We start from the raw sequence: 26,768 nt of genomic DNA, 5'->3' as shown, positions 1-26,768 counted from the left end.
TGTTTCGCAAAAGTTTTTATCAAGCCCCTGTGATGCTGGTAGCATTTATATGTAATGAATTTTAGGTAACGAGCAGGTGCGGATTTGAAGTTTATTGCATTTGGTAACAGTTATTTGTTGTATTGTTTCTCAGCTGTTAACGACACTGCACGATTGCTATTTTCTGTTTATATTTATTCTAATTTATGTTGCAGGTTATAAGCTTATTGTATATAAACTTTTGTCTCAAGAATGTATCATTTGTATCTTATTCTATTTGTATTTTATAGTTTTCTTATATTCACTTGCTGACCTCTTCCATTGCTGATCATCGTTAAGAAAAGTAAATATCTGTCTTTTCTTGCAGGCTATTCATGTAAATGCAACTCCCGTTACAAGTACAAAAAAAACTTTGGAAATGGGAAAGTTCTGTGCCAACTGTGTCCAAACAATCAGGTTTGTTATTGCTAGTTTTGATTTTGCTAACAAGCATAATCCTAACTCCGAATATGTTGTGTGTGAATTTCTGTGTATTACGTATATATATATATATATATATATATATATATATATATATATATATAATTTAAAGAAGATTAGAGCAATAGTCTAAAGAGCCGAGTGTATTTCAATGTAACAGTGAAATTACTAGTGTAATTGAAATACGGGAAAGAGAAAGTGCTCGTTGTAATTTAGATATATAATAAGCTCGATAGGTAGATATCCTAGAGCTAATTATATATATAAGGTGCTTGTTAAGATATAATCGACAAATCGATTTTTTAAATATATCGTTTTAAGCAAAAATAATACTGCATACTTAATTATCGTGTTGAAAATAGTAATATATAAAAAAATTACGAAAATTCATTGAGTAGAACAACTGCTTTTGTGTTTTTAATGAAAAAAAGTCTATCCCTATAGACAACAAATATTGCAGCCATGACACAAATAATCTAAAATATTCGTTCCGGAGTTATGTCCCCTGCGTGGAGACTCCTACTGTCTACTTTATAACATCTAAGAAAAATGCGATTTTACCCAATTTTCCATAAAAATTGCTTTTAACTATAAATAACTATTTACTTAATGAATTTTCCTAATATTTGGATATATTACTATTTTCGGCATGACAATTAAGTACGTAATATTGTTTTTGGCTTAAAACGATGTATTTAAAAAAGAAAATCGATCTGTTAACTGTATTTTAACAAGCATCATAGAAACTACTAAAAAAAAAAGTGTTTCTGTTTACCAGACAGTATTTATTTTGATTTCTTGCAGTTCGTTTTTCAACTTGTAATTTTAAACTTCAAATTAGTTAGACCAGTGACTGAGTGAATGTACAACAAGATAACACTATATTAATCATCATCATCATCATCATGTTATTTATTTATTTTTTTATTCTTTTCAGACTAGTTCTCAAGATGGCTGGAGTTGTATTCAAGATGCAAAAGTATGTGCTTCATGTTCAGCAGACAGTATTCGAGGTTAGATTCTCTTGGAGCCATTCTCAATATGCACAATAAAAGCACAATGACTTTAAGGATTCAGTTAAATTTACAAATTTAAAATCTTATATCATACATTTATCTTCCATGCTTGTTGTTATTATTTTGTGTATTATTAATTCGATACTAATGCATTTTAAATCCCGTTTTTCCATGATTCTCAATTGGCAATGCCTGGCAGATGACACAAACCACCCCAGAAAATGCCAGGTGAGCTTATCCAAAGAGAAACCGAGTCGTTAAAATAAAACCAAGCAAGCAGACGACTTCAAATTGGAAGAAAAAAAAAAGAAAAAGAGAAGAGTTTCAAAGATACATTGCAAAAACAATAAGTATTTATTCTTGTGACAAGACGGCTGGAAGCTATCATGATGTTGCCGAAACGGTCCTCGTGTTCTGAAGAAATTTTTGCATGAAAATACATTAAACAAAAATTTGTCCTCGTCGGCTGCTTAAAAAATAACAAAACTTACCTTTGGAAAAAAATTTTGTTGATAAAATGCAAAAAAAAAAATACAAAAGAAAACTCCAAAATTCTTACAAATACCCCAAAATACACCTTTTCTTAAAAAAAATCGTTTTACAAAAAATGTATAAATCCCAAAAACAAATATTTGGTCATTGTTCTTTAAAATTAAAAAAAATAATTGTTTATTATTTAAAAGAAAAAACTTTTCATACAAAAAAAAAATTAAAAAACAGTTGGTAATAAAAAATAAATAAATAAAACAGTAAATTTCATGAAATTCTTACAGTAGGTTGTTTATTTTTCTTTTCTTTTTCGTTTTTGTATTGACTTGCATTTGCTCAGTATAATCTGGCGGTTTGCTTCGTCTGCCAGGCGTTGCCAAGTAGAACTCGCAGAAAAACGAGATTTAAAATGCAGTAGTACCATTAATTTGGCAGTTTGAAAGAAAAATGGGTCAAATGTACCAAACTGTATAAAACATTTTGTGAAAGGTTTTGTGTTAAAGATGCAAATCTGAAACTTTTATACTTGACTAATTTTTGGACGAGGAATTTAAAAAAAAAAGTTGATTTCTTTCTAATATTGGAAGATTTTAAAGTGATCCAAGATTTTCATTTAAAACAATAAAAAAGGTTGACATCAAAATCTTGAAATTTGCTTAATAAAATAAATCACCATTTAAATTTTAAAGAAAGGCTTATTATAAAACTTTAAACTTATTTTTTTAATGCTAAATAAAGAAAATATATTTATTGAAAAATAGAATATTTTACTAGCAGTTTCACTCATCTTTTACGTAGTTTCAATTTGGTTATATGTTTTTGTTAAAGTCAATATACATGGAATGATAAAAGTGTCGCCTTTAAAGAAAATGACACTACAGCTTTATTTTTAAACTTTTATTGAAAAAAATCAATTCAGGTCACTTGATTATGTAGTAGAGTTGACATTTATTCAATGTAGCCGCTTTCAGCCTCAGCCACTGCCTCGGTGCGGTTCTGAAACTGGGAGCATGCCTTTTCCACAAGTGCTGATGGATGGCGGTGATCAGACTGGCTTTGGTGTTGTGGGAGGTCATGTTGGTTATATTCTCGACGTATGGTCATGTTGGTGATGTTCTCTATGCCAGTGGGTTCAGGTATGAGGAGGAGGGGGGGGCAGTGAGAGAAGGGTATGAAGTCATAGCACACCTTTTGAAGCCGAGCCTTGGTCTCTGGATTTGTAAGCTGCCACTAAGTCCTTCTGCCACATCCATAGTTTGCCATTGGACACCTGATTGCACCAGAGAATCACCGCACTCTACAGCACATCCAAGTACACTTTATTGTTGACTTTCAAGCTGACGTTGAAGATGTGAGATGGCAAGATGTCGCCCTAATTTGAATCCACACCAAAGACCGTAATCGTGGCTGGAAACTTTGTTTTCATCACCCTGGGTACATCCCTATTATTCGTGGCAATCCAGCAATGCAATGGTCCTATTGTCATAACTTGGATCAGTAAGAGAGCATGAATTGTACAGTGGTGCTTCTCCGATCTCACTCGTTGAACATTGTGTCACTATCAGACATGATAAAAGGCTCCTATAGCTCTTGGGATTTGAACGCAACTGGCCAACTAGTAGATGGTCTGCAACAAACAAAAAAAAAATCGGTTTTCATCAAATGGAAATGGAATCATGTTGTCTTTTCGATGGCAACAATTTTATCATTCCATCCTGTATAAAGGATCTCATCTTCTTCCATCACTAGATTTAAGATTCCAGGAAGATCCTTTATGAGTTCATAAGAGATAATGTTGTTAAAATAGCTCATAGATAACCTATGATTCAAAAAAAATCATCAGTCACCAAATGTGGAGCAGGCATCTCGAAATATTTTTAAAAATCTAAATCAGAAAAGATTCTTTTAAACATAGAAAGTTAGCACGAATTGTAAATATTTTTGAAAGAAAGTGAGAGGACAGAGAGAGAGAGAGAAACAAAAGAGGAGAAAGAGAGATAAGAGGAATAGAGAGAGGGAGAAGATGGAACAAAGAAAGGGAAAGAAAGAAAGATAGGACAAATAGACAACAATCCATGCATGATGTAAGCTTCCTAGACTTGAGGAAGTACTCTTTATCAGGAGGCTCCAATGGTTCATCATCCCTTTTATCATCCGTCAACTAGACTGATTTACAAGGCAATAGCACCAACACAGCTACTGGAATGGTGCAAAAAATAGCAGTGGTCAACTGAGAACGTGGCTCACAATGGTCAAAGCTGACTTGGAAACTATGACCAGTCATGCTTTTGCCTTTATAAACCTGTGAGTTTCACAAAGTTACTTGGATGTGCCCAACAGATGATGGTAATAATCAGAAACAGCTGGGCGAGCCTTATTACAAAAAAACACAAATTGTTACAACCACCACCACCACCCTTCTCATGTTAAGAATGGCAACGACCACTGAAATTCATAAAGTAATACATTGGAAAATAATGTCTTAATATCCAGAAAACTACTTGTCGACCGCTTCCGGTTCTTCTTATCATTTGCCGCACACACCCGAATAGCTTTGTGGAAATTGCGGGTTCATAAATACAAAGTTATTGACCAGTCCTCGCGTCTTCGGTATGTGATGATAGAATCTTAAATGGCTGAAGTAACTGAGGAGTCGGCAGCAGACAGACCTAGATGTCTTGATTCGTAATGCGACGTATTCATTTGCAGCCAGCTCAACCCACTGTGAGTGATTATTGGCTCAAATACAAATAACCTAATTTCCTGAGTCTATTATATTTGATTGAAAATAAAAAATATATATTTAAAAACAATAATTTGAAAATACATGGTAGCTACTATTTAATACTATGAGGTAGAGGTCCTGCTCCAAACTTAGATAAATCGCTTTTATTTAGTTACTAGCCCGGCGTTGCCCAGTTGTAAAATACACATAAATATTATATTTTAATCAATACAGAATTCATATTATAAACAAAAATACCTTAGGTATTAAACGTAAAAAAAAAAAAGATGAAGTAAAACAAAAAACTGAAAGAAACTGAGACAAGGGCATGTGAGTATTATGTTTGTTTTTTTTTTCTAAACAGTTCACTTCTAGTAAGTAAAAAAAAAATACTTGAGCTGAGATCGAAACCAAAACCTAAAGACAGCGAGTCAAGTATGATATCCATTATGTCAGCTTGACACAATTTTAAAAGTATTTTCAATGGGAACGATTTACACATGCACAGTCGTGAAACAGTTAATAAAGAAAAAAATCTGATGACCTTCCACGTACCAATTTTTCAATTTTGATTCCTTAGCAGCCCTTTTTCCAAATGAAAACTGATTAAAAAGTTTTCTACAATTTTGAATACCCTATATACCAAGTCTGTAGATCAAAAATTGTTGAGTATATAGGCTGAGAATTGTTCTCACACACACACACACATTCTCACTTTATAGATATATAGAAAATATTTCTCATAACAATTATTTTTTTTAGATATAAGAAAAACATTGTTAAATCTTATTTGGATCATTTAAATTACTTATAATGAAATGGGTTCTTTTTTTTTTTTTCTTTTTTTTGTTTTAGAATTGATATGCTAATATCTATTTTAAATCGAATCACCATTTTACATTTTTCCCGGGCAACACCAACATATGTGTCCTGATAGTTCCAAAAAAATTTACTTGTATTTTTATTCTGTTTTTTCAGTTCAAAAAGAAATTGATGGGAGTTTCTTAAAGAACAGTCAAGGTGAACAGATTTGTAAGTGTGTAAAATGTACAGGTAATACAATTGCAAATGCTGCATTTGACAGGTGAGAAATCGTTTTGAAAATAAAGATGTTTTCTTTTTTTTTTTTTTTTTTTTTCTTGTTTTTTTTAAATTATTTTGTTCTAGCTGGGGATAGGATATCCTACAGGATGCCAGACATTCACCCACTATCTCATTTGTACATTTGAACCGAGAGATCTTTTTAAGATTCTAACTGTCCCTTTAAGTGCAATTGTTTCTACAGGGTGACCCAAAAAAACGGGCCCCAACTCTAATTAGGCCCTGTTTCTTAGTGTTTTGTCTGATTGAAATGAAACTTTAGTCATAACTAGTTTATTATATTCAAAACATCACATCAAAACACAAGGGTCTTTGGCCTTTTTTTCTCCGTTCTACAGCATATGTTCTAGATGGCTTCCATTTAGCTTTTGTTTTTTTTGAGTCACCCTGTATATCTCTTACACTTGGTTCACTAGGTATATTTGCCATGTTGTTTTTGAAATTATTTTTAACTAGTGAGGAGGGGGTTCGACCTTGCCCGATCGTAAAATATGTTTAAATATATTTTAATTTTCCAGATTCCGTATTGAATATTATATATAGTATTGATTTCAGAAGTTAAAAAAATGACTTATAAGCTAGAATCGAAACGAAAACATTTAGCACTCCAGTTGTGTTCCCTACTATTTGAGCTAACGGCAGATGGATAAGAAAGATTTAACATTAAACCACTTTAAGCTATGAAGGAATAAGTTATTCTTCCATCCAAACAAAGATTTTACTCTTTATAAACCATTCTTAGTGTATGGTTATTATTTCCTGATTTTAGTGTTATGTGACCAGTAGTTTAAGAGTTTATCAGTTAAATATTTTCACACAGACACACATACATACATCTACTGTTTTTTTTTTTTATATAGAGGTGAGTCCAGTTGTTCCTATAATTACTGGAATGATGGAGATCTTCCTAAGATTCTGGTTTCTTTTCATGTCGTACATAAGACACCTTGGTATTTTGTTATCTTTTCACTCTCAGGTTTGTTTAACCCCACATCATTGGAGACACTGACTTTGACTAAGGTTGCTTCTTTCTCCTTCTACTCCCATATCATTGTCGTTTCTTTTCCCTTGATAATTATAAGACACCTTTTCAAACCACCGATTTCTGACAAATAGCACCCTACCTAAATTCAATATCCAAACCTCCTCGGTCCAACATTCACAGGTAACGTGAATTGGAACAAATACAAAAAAGATACTGCCAAAGTTGCTGCAAAGAAAGTGGCCTCTCTCTACAAGGCTAGAAAACTTTTGTAAGTATCCCCTATATGATGGGTGCCTATTATGTTGATTGTGATCGACTGGTCGATTGCAGAGACTTTGTGAGTAGATCGCATGGTACTGAAAAAAAAAAAAAATTTTAGTGCTGACAAACTTTCAGAACCTTGTGGCAGAACTGAAGACAGAAGAGCAGTCATGTGCGCAACTTGAGAGTTCATGCTAGATAAAAAAAAATTGGCAATTGTCCGTCAGAGTTTGACACGTGCTTTAAAGACTTATGAGCTTGTATAGGTCTGTTTGAGGTTGGCTATTAGCTGTTACTATCTGAACTATGCATCCCTGACTGATTCCATCTAGTCATCAAAGTAAGGTGATGACAAAAAATGTACAGAGCTGTACTGTGCAATATAGGTTGATGCAATAATGCAACATGCACCCGCATGTACTATACATATAAAAATAATTTACAATATATTTATAAATGTGTTTTGCATTTTTAATAGGTGGTAGATCATTTGGACTTAGTCATGTCATAAATAGCTCTCATGCTGAAAATACACCCATGGTGTACACCCTTGGTCTAGTGTATATAATTGTATGCAAGTGTAGATGCATGTGTATATATATGTGTGATCGTCTACCTGAAGTTCATTGTGTGTATATACATTTGAATACAGTTCATGATGGGCAGTAATATGCATAAATACCTTTACAACAAAAAGGATGAATAACATTTATTTTGGGTTTCAACACGTGGTCAATTAGAAAATATATCTGGTCCATCTTGGGTCTTGTCTTGATGGAAAGCTGCAATGAAAATTCTCCCCAAGAACAGCAAAGGCTTGGGTTTTATTTTCAGCAACTTTTTATTCTATGGTTTTTTTTTTTTCAATAGTGCAATGTACACCTGCATATACTGTACATATAAAAATAATTTACAATATATCTATAAATATGTTTTACATTTTTAGTAGGTGGTAGATCATTTAGACTTAGTCATGTCATAAGTAACTCTTATGCTGAAAATATGTGTGTGCACCCTTGCTCTCTATCTACAAAGCCACCATTCGCACATGCATGGAAGTATTTTTGCCACATCTTGGCTGGTGCACCAACCACTAGTCTCTTCCTCTTGGACAGTCCAAAAAAGAGTCTCATTTCTGTGCTTGTTTTACAAATATTTTAATGGGATGCACTTTGACGAACTTGCTGCTATGATTCCCCCCAACATAAATATTCCAGACCAACCGGACTAGCAGCAAAATCCCACATCTTCACTTCAGAGATCCTCAGATGCTGAAAATTCAGACCAAATAGAAGTTTAGTGTTACCATGTATGTTGAACTTTTAAAAGTTTCTACTTATATGTCATGATAAGGCAGAAGCATCCATTTTGGAACCAAGATGAAGCTATTAAATGTGTTAGTCATCTCATGCTTTACGCATGCAGAGACACTGAACACAGATGTATAAAGGAGGATCCAAGCAGTAGAAATGGGATACTCCAGAAGACTCCTTGGCATCTCATACAAGGACCATCTTGCCAACAATGAAGTGCAGAAAGGTTACTCAACAGGTGTGTCACTATGAAGACCTACTGACCAGTGAAAAAGAAGAAACACTGATGGTATAGGTATGTAACAAGTTTTTGACCACCAATGTCTTCACTGCATCCTTTGAGTTTGCTGACACTAATTTGTCCCAAACACCCCCATCTGTTCGCGCTGCCAGATACCATCCCTCAAACAGATCTTCCTTTCGAGATGTCTTCATTGGTTTTGTCACACTCTGCATCGGCAACCAGATGATTTCATTCATCCCACCATCAACCCAGACTCACTCCAGGGTTGGAAGAAACAATGTAGTGGTCAACTGAAAATCTGGCTCAGCATGGTGCCGATCTGATCCTGTGTTTTTGCCTCTATGGAGTGCGCTGCTGGAACTGCGAATAGCTGGACCTGATATCAACTGCACCTTCAAACCGATGTGGATAGGTGGCGTCCATATGAGATACAGAGAATTTAGTTGAGGAGCCAGCTCAACCGATCCACGATGAATGTTGACACAATAACAATGTCAAATGCCAAGAAGGACTTGTAAAGACTATCTTACAAGAAACAGACCAGGAGAAAACAAGACTTGGCAGACAGAAGAAGTGGTCAGACAACATCCTTGATTGAACAGGGAAAAGTTTCAATGTTAACCAGGCACTCACCCACACCCACACCAAGTGAAGACAGCTGGTCTACAATTCATCGATTATGCAGTGCCCCTACAACCCTGGTGGGTTATGGAACCAATAGCAGTAATCACATTGACACACTAGTTAGATCACCAAAATTAAGACCTGTTGATTCTTGCTAGTACAAGATGGATGACTGTTTGGGATTACCAGGTGGTGTGGGAGGATGGCAAAATCTCCCTGAGAAAAATACAGCCCGAAGATATCTTTAGCAAGTACTTCAGTTGAGACAATGCAACAATTGCTCCCTTGCTGAAAGTATTTTCCTCAATTATGTGGCAAAGCTCCCCAAAAGAGTGTGCATTTCACTTTTTTTTACCAAACCTATGAGGTTATTCATTGAATTGTACCTGATACTTAAGATCGCAAGAAGCCATTGTTGCAATGTATTACAAGGCTCATTCCAAAAGTAATGCTTCCTATTTAATTTTTTAACTAAAAAAGTTGAAGAACTATGAAGATGGGAGCCATACCATTAAAACGAGTGACCATTTGTGCTTCAGAATTTATTTTTTCTATATAGTCACCACCATTCTCAATGCACTTTTGCCAGGAGTTCAAAAATGAATCTCTGCTTCTGATGCACGTCCATGACAGGGATTGCTTTCTTAGAATCTCACACTGTCAATATCTGCAACAAAGAGATGAAACTTTTAGGTCATAAATGCATAAGTTCAGTCATTATAACAATGCAATTTGTAATCCCTTCTGATCTATTCTAGCAGAATAAAAAAAAAAGGAGGCACTACTTTTGGAACGCCTTTAATATTTCAGCTTGGGAACAATCTAAGTCGATTTTTTTTCTTATTCTGATTCTTTTGGGAGAAAAGTTTGTGAAGAGAATATGCAGTTCATTTTGTTTTTGTTGAGTAATGTTTTTTTTTTCTTTAATTCATTTCAAACACTGTATATTGCCATTGAGATGTAAGAAGCTATTGTAAATTTGGAACCAATTTGTAACATTCTAAATGGGGAGTTGTGCAGCAAGACCTTTATTCACGTTATATTTAAACTTCTGTATGTTAATAAAATTTTATACAAGTAATTTTTTTTTTTTTTTTTCATATGTTGAGGAAATCACCTCTAGTCTATTAATGATGGTTGGGATCGAGGTGTTGTATCTGTTTGCTAGATTACTAAATGATTGACCATTATCAGATTGGTGAATATTTGGGAATAACAAATGCTGTATGTGAGAGAGCAAGAAAAACACGGTTCTGAAGATTCTTTTAGTAAATAGTTCCATATAACTTGCTAATCCACGGATGAGTTGACACACTAAAGCAACCCCCACCCCAGGACAGAATTTCTGTTCTCAATCATGTGCTGAAGCTCTCTGGAGAGAGTATGCAATTTGTTCACATTTCATTTTGCTAGTTTTACAGGCATTAACAACTTTTTATTTGTATTTTTTTTTCATCTGAAACAAATTTTTGGGGCTACATGATTGTCACAGACTATGGAACCGGCTACACCTGTATCATGGTTATCATCATTTCTTTAAGACATGAAAGGGAAACTCTTATTCTTCCAATGAAAAATTCTCATCACATTTCTTGTAGCATTGTTCTCTCGCAAGTTGACTTAGCATTGAAAACTTGAAAAATACAAGCGAAAGTTTTATCACTTACTCCATTTCAATGTTAGAAAGTTTTCCCACACTCTTCCATATACTGTGGTGATGGTGGTGGTGGTGGCGAGGTTCCGAGCCTCACCTATAAAAGCCAGCCTGAAGATATTTTCACTAATCAGTTACAAAACCTGCTCTGATATTTTTCTATTTTCTAGCTATTCCATTGTTTTTGTATCGGTTCAGTTGTTTATTTCTCTGCATATCTAACTGACCTAGAAATCATTTTTTGTCTATTTTTCGTATCTCATAACATCAGCACATTTTTCCCCAAATTCAAAAACTTGAGTGTGCACATTTTTTCATCACAATTAACACTATCTCCACTTATTCCCCCACCAAGTGCAATCTCCTTACATGCAATCATGCATTAATAACTTTGGGAAAGGTATGAACCCACAATTTTCATCCATGTATATGCAAATTAGCAATTGGTTTTTAAATGATCATACACAGTTAACTGTTTATAATATATTTCACTCCCATTCGTATTTTCTCAATAACGACGCCTTGAATTTTTTAAAAATTTTGCACAAACATTAGTCATGGTAAAAGTAAATTTTTGCCAGAACAGATTTTTTGGGATAACTCTGGTTGCCGCTCCCAGGGGCCATTATAGGGGTACAATTTCCCCCAAATTGTTTGTCTGTTCGTTTGTTCGCACTTTTGTCAATAACCACTCCTTGAATCTTTTTTAAATTTTGGGCAAACATTAATCATAGTGGAAGTAAATTTTTCACTCGTGGAGGGGACCTTGCATGCTCGGCTTGTTGTTTTGCTACTACTTTTTCTTTTTTTATCTTTCAGATGTGTCACTTGCGCAGAAACCCTTTCTTTTTCCCCCACATCCAATTGTTCTTGTAACACACCTTTGATTTCGGTAAGAAGAAAAAAATGGCTACTTATTTTTCCATGTACTTTTAAAGATTTGGTTACTTACGTACAATAAGAACGACGCTATTGCTGGAATGTTCTTGGCAGTTTACGTAAACACCAAAAGTTGATAAAACACTGAGCCAATGAAATTGCAGCCAACCTCATTTAAGAAAGTTTATTTTCTATCATTTGTTTATAAAAAAAATAAATAAAATATTTATCTTGATTTGGACAAAAAAAGAAAAAATTATAAAAATTTTTTGCTATCTGTTTGTTATTCAAAAAATAAATATTTATACATGAAAAAAATATTTTAAAAATAAAGAAAATATCTTGATTTGAACAAAAGACATAATAGAAAAGAAAAATATTAAAAAAATTTTTTGCTATCAGTTTATAATTCAAAAAATATTATTTATACATAAAAAATATAAAAAATAAAGAAAATATTTATCTCGATTTGAACAAAAAACATAGTAAAAATTTATTATTCAGAAAATAAAAATTAATATATGAAAAAAATATAAAAAATGTAAATATACACACACAAACTAGACATAAAAACACATTCTATTACTTTTCTAACTGAACATGTCAAATGAATAATTACTAACATTGTAATTTTGTGTGTGTGTGTATGTATATATATATATATATATATATATATAATGTTTGTCTATGTTTTATGAGGTGAACATCTGATGAATAAGTGACTAAAAATGCAGCAAAGACATAATTTTGCCAACTTGTTAGTAGTGAACGAAACTATTGTAATGGTAACCTTATGAAAAGCAATAAATTACCAACTGAGAAAACTTGATTTTTGGAACTTTTGAGAACTATTATATTACACTATATATATATATATATATATATATATATATATATATATATACTAGCAAAAGTACCCGTCGTTGACTGGGTTCAAAAACAGCCTACAGAAAATGGACTTTGATTTATGAAAGTATGAAGAGTTGTAAAGAGATAGCTTTGAATTTGGGGGTATCAAAACCAAAGCAAAATATGATGAAAGTAAAAATAAAATAGATAAACCCCATAATTTATTATACCATACCTGTTCACACTGAAACACTTATCACAATATTCTGTGGATCTATATTAAAAAGACCTTGTTAAACTTTGTGACATATTTCCTTTCTATGGAGGTCAGGCACGAACAAACACCCCATACTTTTATTATATCGTATTTCTTCAAACTGAAACATAATTATCAAAGTATACTTACACAGATAGATATGAAAAGTCTTTATTAAAGTTTGTGCCTATTTCCATTCTATGGAGGCCAGGCGCGAACGCAGACCCCACAATTTTATTATATCATCCCTATTTAAGTTAAAACATACTGATCAAAGTATTCTTATGTACATCTATATCAAAAACACTTGTAAATGTTTTTTTTTTATTTTTTATTTCCATACTTTGTGGACTATGCGCAAACGCAGACGCGACAATTTTAATGAACCACTGTTCTGCCAGATCAAACATACCCATTCCTGTGTCTCGATACATCTTCTATCATTATATGTAATCAGTTTTTTTAAAATAGTCAACCATATAGGAGCCTATTCGTGACCAGACACACACACAGCTTTATATTATAGATATAATTATTTTTTTATACCTACAGACACTAGTTTCATCCTTTCAGAATCAATGTTTTCTTGCTTCTTTCAACTTTTATTTGCTTGTGCTATTTTTCTAATGTTTTTATAACAATTTAATTGTCAGCATTAACCTTAGCAATTTCTTTAAAAACAACATTTTAACAAGCCAAGGTCAGCATTGCTACACACTTATAATGTTCTCATGTAATAAATAAAATTAAAATAAAAACTACAGATGAAATAAAAAACACATTCAACATCTTCATTCAACAAAATGGTTTTTGTTTTTAATTTTCTTATACTTATTTCAAATGATGGTTTTACATTTTTCCTTTTCAATTTTCTTTATTTGTTCTAGCTGGGGATGGGACATTGTTCGGGATGTCAGACATTACCCCGCTATCTCATGCATTCCAACTGAGAAATCTTTTTAAGATTCTAACGATCACTTTAAGTGCAATTATTTGAATCTCTCTTGCACTTGGTTCACTGGATATATTTGCGAGGTAGTTTTTGAAATTTTTTCATTAGTCCAATTGTGCCTATAATTACTGGAATGAAAGAGATCTTCCTAAGATTCCAGTTTCTTTTTATGTCGTACATATCACCTTAGTTTTTGTAATGAGTCTCATTTTCTGCTTGGTGCAGATTACGAACTCACATGACTTATTTTTCGTCGTTCCTTCCGATCCAAGGCAAGTTGATTGATGGACACCCAACTGGTGAGAGATGTCCAATCAAAAACATTTTCTTCCCACCTTCTCTTCAGCTTTCCTCTGCTTCTTTGCCTTCTAATATACACTCAGAGTATAACTTTGATAGGCCAGTGGTTGATTATTTGACATAGTCAAAAAGTTTAAGGGTTTTACTTTTGATTTTATCAAATAGAGAGGGTAGGGAAGTAGTTTGACAGAGGGTAGATATATTTTTTTTTTTTTTATCAGGCAATGTCCCGTTTTCTGTCTATAATTTTTACTTCATACCATAATAGTAGATGGTTTCTCTTTTCCTTCCAGATATGCTCAGCTATACCTGATTTTTCAACCTCTCCACGTACTACGGCTTTTCGATGTTCTTCTAACCGTACTTTTAATGAACGGCACGTCTCACCTTTTTATAGTTTTCTATGTGGGACAAAGTAAAATTATAGACAGAATAACGGTGGAGTGTAAGACAACTCAAAGAAGCAGCAAATATGTTGGGTTGGTTGTTTTTGTTTTATGGCATATCAACCCTTTTCAGATTATTTAATGCCGAATCCAGTGATTTTGAAGAAGTTTTTAATAGAATATATTTGTTTGTTTTTTTCAAGTCAGTTTCTATTTAAGGCTTCTAAAATTCATACCAGAATTGTCTGCAAGGACCCATGGCGCAGTGATTAGAGTACTTGGTAAAATCAATTGTAAAAGTCACTTTCTTCTGAAAGTTGAAAGTTCAATCTTCAATGTGGTCGATCGAAAAATACAATTGCAAATTACTTAGGACCTCTATCTAGTCATGGCTGACGGAACAAGAGCATGCTACCCCCATGAAGTAAATAAAGAGTTCCGCTTGAAATTCTGTCCAAATTCCCAAGTTTGACAGAAACATTCCTGAATTTGACAAGATACACCTGAAGAAGGTCGGAGGTTATATCAACCGAAAATCACACTCAAGATGAGAACAGTAGTCAGATGAATCTAAATAATACGTATAACCAATCCTCATCTCAAAAATTCAGAAATGTCAAGAATAAATAGGTTTGAAAACACTTTAAAGATCGTGTCAAACTGGTCTAATGGTTATCGTATTTGACTCACTGTCTTTAGATTTTGGTTTTGATCTCACCTTGAGTATTTTTTTTTTACTTACAAGAAGTGAAATGTTTAGAAAAAAATATAATACTCGCCTGCGCATGTCTCAGTTTCTTTGTTTTTTTTATTTTATTTATTTATTTTTTTTAAAGAAATTTAACGTTACATTTAATACCTATGGTATTTCTGTTTATAATAAATAAGAATTCTGCATTAATTAAAATATAATTATGCATATTTTACGACCGGACAACACCAGGCAGCCTACTCATTCTTAATAAGCACTAAAACTTTTAATCTTTTCTTTTCTCTATCTCTTCTAACATGTAAAGTTATCTTGTTGAATTTTCAGACCCAAATAACATTTAAGCTGACAAATCAAACTTTGATTCTGACTAGCCAATTTTCACTTTTTATTGTTTTGCCATGTTATTGACAATATTAATGGCATACTTCCAGACAATTTATTTTATTAATTACTTAGTCCGGTTCAGAACAACTGATGATATAAAACATTTTTTAATAATCACTGAAAAATCATAATCAGCAAAGGGAATAATTCATGTTTTATTTGAAGAATTACATAATAAGAGTTGTCTCATAACTAAAATTTTATTTCTTTTTTTGTATAATTTTAAAAATATATTAAAATAAAAAGGATTTCACAACACCAGTAGTTACAGCTGTTGAATTTTTGAGATGAGAATTGATCATTCATATTATTTGAATTCTTTAGACTTTTCATCTTGAATGTTGGGAGGTGATGGTCTAGTGGGTAACAGCATGGACTGATGACCTGGGTGTTCCAAGTTCAAATACACTTCGTTCCACAAAAATCATTTTCGCTTAAGATGTTGCAACTTTCACATAGTCCCTCTTGTAATTTCGATGTCTTTCTAGAAAAGATTTTTGACTAGAAAAATATCGGGGGAAATCAATGCCAACAATAGAATTTTTTCCATCATCAACGCTCTGATCCCCGTCTGGAATCAATCGAAATGAATGGCTCTCATCTTGAGGAGGCTCCATGTTTTGACAAACTTCTGGGCTTGGCCTTTACTCCTGATTTGAGATGGAACATGTACATCAAATCCATTGCCAGGGTTGCTGAGAAAATGGTGAGATCGTTCTACCATTTCAGTTCCAGATATCTCACTGCTGATGCAATTCTCTACATGTATAAGAGCCAAGTGCATCCAAGGATGGAGTACTGTTGCCACATCTGGGCAGGAGCTGCTAGAAACAGCTTATCGTGCCTTGACAGAGTTCAAAATAGACTTTGTAACCTAGTGGGGGGATGTCCTTTTCTCTTCCCTGCAACCTCTTTCCTACAGAAGAGACATCATGAGCCTATCTCTGCTTTCTCATTATTTTCATGGCAAGTGCTTGTCTGAGATCCAATCTATGATTTCCCTTGGCCAAACTTTCACGAAAAACACTCGTCTAGTTGAAACCACTATCAATAATTTCCCCCACTCTTTATCTGTGCCTAAACCTAAATGTAGATTCCATGAACAAAGCTTCTTTCTTAGAACTGCATGCCTGTGGAAATCTGTTCCGTTTTCCTGCTTTCCAACTGACTACAATATGGTTGTCTTCAAGTCCAACGTGAACAAATACTTGATGAGCCATCCCCTTAAGTAATCCAATTTACCAAATTTCCACTACGAACAATGACTGATATGTTCTCCTTGACCACTGTACATTCATTAACCTTTATCCTCGAGTGGCCTCCGGGCCTTGATAAGTGTAAAAAAAAAAAAATAAATAAATAAAAGATTTCACAGGATATGATGATGATCTTGAGTGTTATTTTCACAACCTTTCCAGCAATCTCCAACTTGTAACTTCCAACTTTCTAAAGGTGTAGCTTATGGAACTCGGGAATCTGCACAGAATATCAAATTGAATCCTTTATTTAATCTATAAGAGTAACATGCTTATGTTTCATCAGCATAACTGGGTAGAAATCCTAAGTAATTCACAACTGTATTTTGAGTTTCGCCTGCATTGAAGATTGAATCTTCAACCTTCCAGAAAGAGTGTATTGCAAGGACTCATGGCATAGTGGATAAAGTACTTGGTAAAATTCAATGGTAAGTTACACTCTTCTGGAGGTTGAAGGTTAAATTCTCAGTGCAGGTGACACTCAAAATATAACTGCGAATTACTTAAGACTTCTACTCTGTCATGGCTGATCGAAAGAGCGCATGCTAACTCGTGTGGATTAAATAGTTTCGTTTTGAAATTCCATACAAATTCTTAAATTCGATTGAAAGATATTCAAGTTTAACAAGATAAATTAAAAGAATGTCGAAAATTATGTTGACCAAAATGTTGTATAATATAACATTCAAAATGAAAACAGTAGTCTGAAGAATTCAAATAATATGGATAATCAATTGTCATCTCGGAACTTCAGGAATGTAATGAGAATAATAGTCTGAAGAATCGAAATAATTCTTTATAATAAAAGTTTAGCAAGAATGATATCTAACAATTGTGATTTTTATCAAATCTTTCTTCTAATTGCAGGCATTTAATACATGTGTTGCAGAAATCTTGACTAATCCAGTCTATACTATACAGTTAGTGGTAAGTAGTTCAATTGCAAATGGATGCACAAGATTCTTTGATGAGTTTCCACATTTCTATGAGTGGATTTGCCTCCCCTTTTTTACTTGCTCTCCCATAAGGTTAAGCTTTAAGGTGGGCAAAATTCAACTCCTCAAAAAGGAGCATTCTTGATTGAAAAAAAAAATTGCCTCAGTTTAAAAGGATTTGCAAAAAGAAAGATATTAGTCTTATTCTAACGTTTAATAACAACTTTATTGATCATCTAGTAAGAAAAAAGGTTAGTATTGGACAAGTTTATGTATAATATCAAGGTGCCTTCAATAAGTTTCCAAACTTTTTTGTACAGGCAGTTAAAATTGTTGTAGACTCTTGAAAATTCAGTATGTTATTGCTATACATCTTATAAGATGACTGACCAATTTTTATGATTTCAGATTAAAATGAACAGCTACAGCAGGAATTGGAATACGCTCTACTAAAGCCTGATTGTCACAGCTGGTGAATTTCAAAAATGCAATCTGGACCTAAGGGCACTTTAGAAAAACGATAGGCAATAAAATTATATTTTAAACCTGAAAAAATGCCACAGAAATGTATGGAATGCTTCAGACTACTTTTGGACCATCTTTCATGAATCGAGTATCAGTTTTTGAGTGGCATAAGAGATTCAAGGAAGGCAGGGAGTTTGTAAGAGATGATGAGAGGTGTGGGAGAGTTGATTGGCTAAATAAGGAATTTTATGAATAAGGTCCGTCATGTGTTTATAGAAACAATAAGTGCACAATTTGATGTCAGTGTGGGAACTATATACACAATTATTCATGAGAAACTGAGGATGTGGAAGAGTTGCACAAAGTTTGTCCCAAAGGTGCTCAGAAAAGATCAGAAAGAAAGACGATGTCATGACCAAGATGGGCATCAAGATGGTTTCTCATCCTCCCTACAGTCCAGACTTTGCTGTCTGTGACTTTTGGTTATTTTGTAAACTTAAGGAAAATCTTAGAGACTGTTGTTATGAGACAATTGATGAGATGCAAGAGTCTAGTACAAGGTTCATTGACATGCTCACACAAGAGGACTTCCATGGGGCTTTCCAGAAGGTGTTGGAATGATACAATAAGTGCATTGCAGCCGGAGGAGATTACTTTGAAGGAGACTAGAGTTTCATGTGTGTACTATCAATAAAAGTACCCATACGAAAAAAGTCTGGAAACTTATTGAAGGTAACTCGTAGATGAAAGATTAGACAGATCTGTTGAAAGAGATTCATGGATGCGTGTTGAAGTTAATAGAAGCATGCGTCACGCAAGATTAGAGACAATCTGGAACTTAGTCTAGTTCTAGTGGTAGCCATGTTGGATTCATTGTCTACCCCGTTTTAATTGAACCTTGGGCTAAATAATATTCTTATAATTATGTGTTGTCTGATGCTAAAAGAACCTCATGGAATCTGTTTAAAAGATCCATTGAATTCTGTTGATACAAGTTTAGTCAATGTCTTTGGCTAAGTGATTGATTCCATTGATAATCCTTAGTCAAGAAACCTTGTGAACATAAATTAAAAACGAGTTCTGTTGCATTTGTTGGAGAAAAAGAAGAGTTGAGGAATTTATCTGCTGCTAAATTTTGGTTGGTAAACTTTGAAATTTACTTTATGTTTCCGCCCCCTCCCCTTAGACGAGATTGAATTAAAAAAATTGTTTTTACTCTTTTATTATTTGTGTTTTTGATCACTCTTCGACTAATGACACTCAGTTTGTCTGTCTGATCGTCTTCTGAGAAACTGTCCAAGAGTCAATTCTTTTTATTAAAATCTTTCACTTGATGCAAGTTTTGTGATTGGCTAACTAATCACAGACTATTGCACATTTTCTGTGATTCTATGATTGGTCAGTCGATGAAAGCAAATTATCTATCCTCATTCAAAGAAATTCTGAAAATCAATATTGTTATATCATGAGCAGGTTGTCTGGCATTGCTCGGTCATAAAATATGCTTAAATATGATATTTTTATTTATGCAGATTTCATATTTGTTATTATAGAGTCGATTCTCTATTGATTATTATATTGTACCCAATATATATTGTATTCAATATATAGTAGTGATTTCAAAAGTAAAAAATAAAAATATATGACTTGGGTGTCATCAGTTAGAATCAAAACTAAAACATTTAGTTCTCCAGCAGTATTTTTTGTATTTAAAAAAATTATTTTTTTTACATAGGCATCACCACTTACCAAGGCCAAGAGGCCACTTGAGGATAAGAGATAAGAGTTTAAGATGTACAGTAGAAATTGGACAATATAGTAACCGTTAGTAATGGAGATTCTGTAAATTTGTTAACTTATATGGAACGGCTCATCAAAAACTTGTTTACGTTAGACTTGAAGACAACCACATTGTAGTCAGTTGAAAAGCAGAAAAACGGAAGACAATTCCACAGGCGTGTAGTTCTAAGAAAGAAGCTTTGTTCATGGAATCTACGTTTAGGTTTAAGCACAGATAAAGAGTAGGGAAAGCTAGTAATAGTGTTTTCTGCTAGACGGGTGTTTCTTGTGAAAGTTTGGCGAGGGGAGGGGCCATAGAATGGAGCTCAGCTGCGCACCTGCCATGAAAATAACGATAAAGCAAGACAAACTCGCAACATCTCTTCTGTTAGAAAGAGGTTGCAGAGAAGAGAAAAGGACATCCCCCACAAGGCTACAAAGTCTATTTTGAACTCTATCAAGGCAGGATAAGTCCTTTTTAGAAGCTCCTGCCCAGATGTGGCAACAGTACTCCATCCTTGGATGTACCTGGCTCTTATATAGATAAGAGAATTGCATCAGCAGTGAGATATCTACTGGATCGATAGAACGATCCCACCATTTTCTCAGCAACCCTGGCAATGGATTTGATGTACATGTTCCATCTCAAATCAGGAGTAAAGGTCAAGCCCAGAAGCTTGTCAAAACATGAGGCCTCCTCAAGACGAGAGCCATTCATTTCAATTGATGCCAGATGAGGATCAGAGCGTTGATTATGTAAAGATAAAAACTTGGTTTTAGATGTATTAAAAGTAACAAGTCACCTCTTTCCCCATTGTACCACTTGCTCAAGATCAGAGGAGAGAGAATCAGAGAGAACTTGGTCATTTACAGTCTTAGATGTGCTACCATAGTAGTGTCATCAGCATAGATGTCTACGAATGATGTAAGGATGTGATTTGGAAGATCATTAATATAGATCAGGAAGAGAGTAGATCCCAGGATGGACCCCTGAGGAACTCCAGCATTAATACTAAGAGCTTCTGATTTCTGCCCATCAACCACTACTATCAGGAACCTATCAGGGAGAAATGATTTAATAATTGAGAAGACATTTCCAGCTATACCATAGCTGGAGATCTTGTGAAGTAAACCTTTATGCCATACTCTATCAAAGGCCTTTGATATGTCAAGAGCAATTGCTCTAGAAAGGTAGCTTCCGTCGAGAGATTCGCTAATCCTATGAGATATAACTGTAAGCATATCTGCTGTAGATCTAGCAGAACGGAAACCATATTGCGTGTCACTAAGAAGGTTATTTTTGCTAAGATGGTTGATTACTTCTGTATTTAACACAGATTCCAGCAACTTACTCATGACGCACAGGAGACTTATTGGTCTGTATTGTGAGGGAGATGAGCAATCACCTGAATTCTTAAATACAGGTCATACTGATGAGATTTTCCAGGGTGACGGGAAGCAATTCTCCTTAAGACAACGTTTAAACAGTTTTTAAGGATAGGCGCAAGTTCTGGTTGAAGTCTTTTGAGTACTATAATTGGAATACCGTCAGGGCCGGTTGCTTTACTGGAATCAAGTTTTTTGATTAGCTTGGCAACATCACGTACAGATATTTGTATATCACATAGCATGTTTTCTGATACAGGAGGAAATATTGGAGGTTGGCAGCCTTGGTCATAAAGGTTAAAATTAGCTGCAAAGTTCTTGGCAAAGAGTTTGGTTTTGTCTGATGCTAACGAGATTACCTCAGGTCCATTTATGAAAGTTGGGATAGAGCACACGCTTCTGTTCAGGATTCTGTTTGCTATTTGCCAAAACTGGTGGGAACCAAGCCGCTGCTCAGCTACTTTGGACTTGACAGACTGAGCATACAACTCTCTTGCGTTCTTTATTACTTTTTTACAGTGGTTGCTGGCAGTTCTGAAAGCGGCTTTAGTCTCAGTACATCTATTACGTTGGAAACAGTGGAAAAAGTGATTTCTGTGTGCAATGGCAGCAGCACATTCCAGAGAGAACCACGGCTGGCTGTTAGGTTTTTGCTGGAATTTTTTCGAGGGTATGAAACGGTCTATACCTACAATTAACCATTCCGTCAGGTCTGATACTATAGAGGACACATCCTTTTTAAACATGAAACACAGAGGTAGATCTGATATAAATGTGTGGAAGCTATCCCAGTCAGCCATAGAGCATCGATATACTGTACGATGGATAGGTACATCTGAGGACTTATTACATTTCATTTTTATCTTAACTGATACAACTGAGTGGTCGGAAGATCCAAGTGGAGACAGAACAGAAGCTGAACACAGTTCAGGGCAAGTTGTGAGAAAGAGGTCGAGGAGACTTGCATACTGGCCATCAGAATCGGGAACATGGGTGGGTTCGTGAACAATCTGAGTGAGGTCATAAGCAATGGAGAAATCATGACAGAACCTCCCCTCATCATCGGTCTTGTTTGAGCAAGTTAACCATTCCACATTATGAACATTGAAGTCTCCACAGACATGAATATTAGATGAAGGATAAGTATATAGGGTGTGGTCAATTTTCTCAGCTATGCTTTTAAAGATAACTCCGCTGTTGTGGGGGCGATAGAGAGCAAATATAAATGTAGTAGTTTGAGCTAGGGTAAGTTAGGATCTTCTCTGGAGATGTCCCTACCACATGGAAAGCCATCTTTTATATAGGCACATATTCCATGCCCATGGAGATCTTGGGGGTCAGATTTGGAAGTATTTGCTACCATTTGATCTAAGGACACATTCATATAAAAACTTGAAAAATTAATGCAATTAAACATAAATGTACGTATGTGTTCATGAAGGAATATAGCGTTTTTATGCAAAAAATTGAAATTTAAAATGTTCAAAAAAGAAAGTTCATTTGCCTTCTAAATCTTGGCATTTAAAACAATGAGATATTATAAAAAGGCCGACTGGGAAGCCATCAGGGTCTCATTAGGGACGCCCCATGGCAAAATATCTTTTCACTTCCTGCTGAACATTGCGCAAATGAGACCACTGAATGGTTCAAAACAGCAATTGAAGCACATGTTCCCACGTGCAAATTTTATAGCAAGCCCCACTCTCCTCAATGGTTTACTTCTACTTGTGCAGCTGCAATAGCACAAAGGCAGCATGCGTATCGCAGATTTCACCGACATAAGTTCAGTTCAAACAGGCAGAAGTATATAGAAGCCAGAAATAACTGTAAGAAAGAAATAGCGACAGCTAAGAGAGAATTTCCTGAAATCATCAAAGCACAAAAATTAGAAAATCCACAAGTGTAGTATATAATGGGCAATCAACAATTCCCCTAACCCTAACCCTGCCAACCACCTCCTCTCTGACTTTCCTTTGCAGACAGACACTACACTAGAAGATCTGAAAATCACCTCTTCTCAAGTGCATGCTATCATAAAAAATCTTGACACTTTAAAAGCATGTGGACCTGATCTCATTCCAGCTGTGCTATTAAAAAAGTCCTCTGCCGAAGTAGCTCTGGTTCTCTCCAAACTTTACAACAAATGCCTTAATGAATCTTGCTTTCCTGCCTGCTGGAAAACTGCTTCTGTAGTACCAGTTTTCAAGAATTCTGGTGAAAGAACTGACCCAGAAAATTATCGCCCCATTAGCCTCCTCACACTTTTCGCCAAAATATTTGAGACCATAATTAACCAAGCTCTAGTCCATCACCTTACAGATGCTAAACTTCTAAGTGACTAACAATATGGATTTAGGCAAGCCCATTTCACAGCAGATATCCTAACTGTAATCTCAGAATGTATATACCAGTCACTGGACAAAGCAGGGGAGGATAGAGCGGTAGCTCTAGATATATCTCAGGAAAATCAGATCATACGGTATCACTGGAAGAATACTTAACATAATTAAATCCTTCTTAGATAAGAGAAAAATCCAGGTTGTCCTCAACGGTCATACATCTAAACAATATGATATAAATGCGGGAGTGCCTCAGAGGTCTATCCTTGGACCTCTGTTGTTCCTAATATTCATAAATGACTCCCTGACAAAATTGTTTGTGAGATGGGTATATATGCTGACGACACCACGCTCTATAACAGACATGATAGGAAAACAAATGAACACATATCTAAAGAAATGGCAGAAACACTAGAGAATGACCTATGATCTATAGTGGAATGGGGACATAAATGGATGGTCACATTCAATGCTGCCAAGACTAAACTCGTTTCCTTCAATAATTACAAGAAACCTTCTCTACCACCAAGTGCAATGGCCAAAGACTATCTTTTAAACACTCACAGGAAAGATGAGTTGGAACAATTACATTGAGAGTATCGCCAGGACCGCTGCGAAGAAGGTGGGTTTTCTCTACCGTGCTAGAAAGATACTAACGCCCAAAAGTATCCTTTACCTCTATAAGGCCACCATTCACCCATGCATCGAATATTGTTGTCACATTTGGGCTGGTGCGTCTGCCACTAGTCTCTCGCTCCTAGATAAGGTTCAAAAGAGAGTCGCCAATCTGATAGGTCCTGAACTGTCATCTAAACTTCAGCCTCTGTCCCATCGACGAAACCTTGCATCCCTCTGCCTGTTCTACAAGTACTTTAATGGTGAATGCTCTGACGAACTGCAGGCACTTGTACCCCCTCGACGTAAATACCCCCGACAAACCCAACAAGCAGCTAAATCCCACCCCTACACAGTAGAGATCCCTAGATGTAAGAAAGCCTTTACTCCAGTAGTTTCTTCCCCAGGACAGCTAGACTTTGGAATTCCCTTCTGGGTCCCTGCTTTCCCAACTGTACTGACATGCAGAAGTTCAAGTGTAACGTGAACCGACAGCTTGCTGCCCAACTCCCTACACAGTACCCCTGATGCCTATGCCCCTGATAGTAGCCCCTTACAACAAAGTGGCAATGTGCCTTGTTTGGGGTGAAAATGTCATTAAAAAAAAAACTTTTGTCTCTACTATTTTATAAAAGTCACTTTGTGTGTGTGTGAGTTCCTTCCTTATAGGTTCCAAAACAGCTGAGCCTATCTTTTGCAAATTTCACAAAAAGATAACTTATATGTCTGGCAGTGTTCTTAGATATGTTTTGTACCGAAATTCATCTGATAAGTATTGAAAATCAAAAAAATCCGACCTTAAAAATAGTCTTTCTTCTCTTATAGATAAAAAGATTTTTACAGGGGAATATTTTACTTTACACCGACCAAGGGAAATAATTTTATTATTTCCTTCCCTTGGCCAGTGTGTAATGTGAAATATTTCCCTGTAAAAATTCTTTTTTAACTATAAAAGAAGAAAGACTATGTTTAAGATCGTCGAGCCCAAATATCAGTTGATGTGATATTGTAAACAAACAAATGGAATTCGATGAACAACATTATCATTATTATTTTTTCATTTTTTTTTTTTTTTGTGAATTAGTCCACCGAGCAAATTATTCTTCATAATATGTAGGGGATTGATTCTATAATAATACATATGCAATCTGCATAAATTAAAATATCATGTTTAAGCATATTATACGACCGGGCAATGCCGGGCAGCCAGCTAGTCTGTGTGTGTGTGTGTGTGTATGTGTGTGTGTAAATATATAGAGAGATAGATTATATTTGATTTAACGCCAATTTTACAAGTTTGCATATGGACAGCTTTTAGGAATATCAAACCAACTGTAGTTTTCTACTTTGCCTCCTTTGGCCTTCTATGTTGACTCAAGTAAATAATCTATCACACCTCAATGCCGTACATATGCACGACTCGCCTCCTCTTCAAACCAATTTTCCTGTTCTTCAAATGGCTTGCTTTTATGCAGCTAGCATCATTTAATTTGTATATGAATGGCAAGAATTCATGTTATTTTGCGTGACTGTTGAACATAAAATCAGCTGTGTGTTGCCATTTTGCTTTTTCTATTGGACTTTACAAAATGAGTAGGCACGTGGGTGTTTCTGAGGTAAGTCATTTTTACCATCATGACAATTTTCCCGACACTAACTTATCTCTGGCCAGGTCATATTTATTTATCCCTCTTTCTAAACTGCACAGTCTAAAAAGTGACCAACTTTCTTTGAAAGTCATTTTCATGATTGAGACAAAATTTTTATAGCCTGAATGCTCTTCCTGATGATGGCAACTGTTGAGGGTAAGATGGTCTGCGTATGTAATTGACGATCCCATCCTCTTTTGTGTTAATGAATGGTAGATGTTGAGAAGCATGGGTCTCACAATGAAGAGACAAAACATACTGATATATAAAACGAAAGTGAACGTAGTTGCATCTCTCCCTGGTGGCAAGGTATGGTGTTACCAGAGCTGAAGGGCGATAATCATATTTAACTTGAAGATCAAGCGTTTGTATGTATAGATGTGTGTGCGGTTTGATTAAACGCCTGTTAGATTAAAAAGAGTTTGCTAGTAAAAATAAGTCCCCACACAACACAGGTTATGGCCACCAGTGTTTTTATTGAGACATCATCTCTACATGGTTGACAACCAACGCTAAAGAGCATATCATCTGCCCTATTTGAAATCTTGATGCTTATGCAAAATAGTTGATTTTAGAACAATGCATTTCAGATGAAAAATTTATTACATATTTATGTATCATGTCAAAATTAGTATAAATTCCAAAAATTACGAAAAATGGTCCACTAGAAAATGTGCTCGATACAGTTTTTACAAAATAAATCATTCACAATAGTGGTTCAACATTTTGTATTTTGAAATGGTGGATTGTCAAAT

The 26,768-nt window shown here is 34.8% G+C and overlaps 1 protein-coding gene across 1 annotated transcript in view; it reads left to right on the top strand.

Annotated features, from left to right (window-relative positions):
• Positions 1 to 26,768, top strand: part of LOC145246591 (meckelin-like) — a 102,359-nt gene that overhangs the window by 2,604 nt on the left and 72,987 nt on the right. Inside the window, exons 2-6 of the mRNA XM_080108251.1 lie at positions 347 to 435; positions 1,397 to 1,472; positions 5,668 to 5,773; positions 11,691 to 11,763; positions 17,713 to 17,772. Coding sequence (XP_079964377.1) covers positions 347 to 435; positions 1,397 to 1,472; positions 5,668 to 5,773; positions 11,691 to 11,763; positions 17,713 to 17,772 — 404 coding nt within the window. The remainder of the gene's footprint in view (positions 1 to 346; positions 436 to 1,396; positions 1,473 to 5,667; positions 5,774 to 11,690; positions 11,764 to 17,712; positions 17,773 to 26,768) is intronic.

Source organism: Euprymna scolopes, chromosome 24 (genome assembly GCF_053919585.1).
Source record: "Euprymna scolopes isolate OS-2025 chromosome 24, ASM5391958v1, whole genome shotgun sequence".
Taxonomy (NCBI): domain Eukaryota; kingdom Metazoa; phylum Mollusca; class Cephalopoda; order Sepiida; family Sepiolidae; genus Euprymna; species Euprymna scolopes.
The sequence above is the reverse complement of the archived record's forward strand: the minus strand, read 5'-3'. Positions and strand labels throughout refer to the sequence as shown.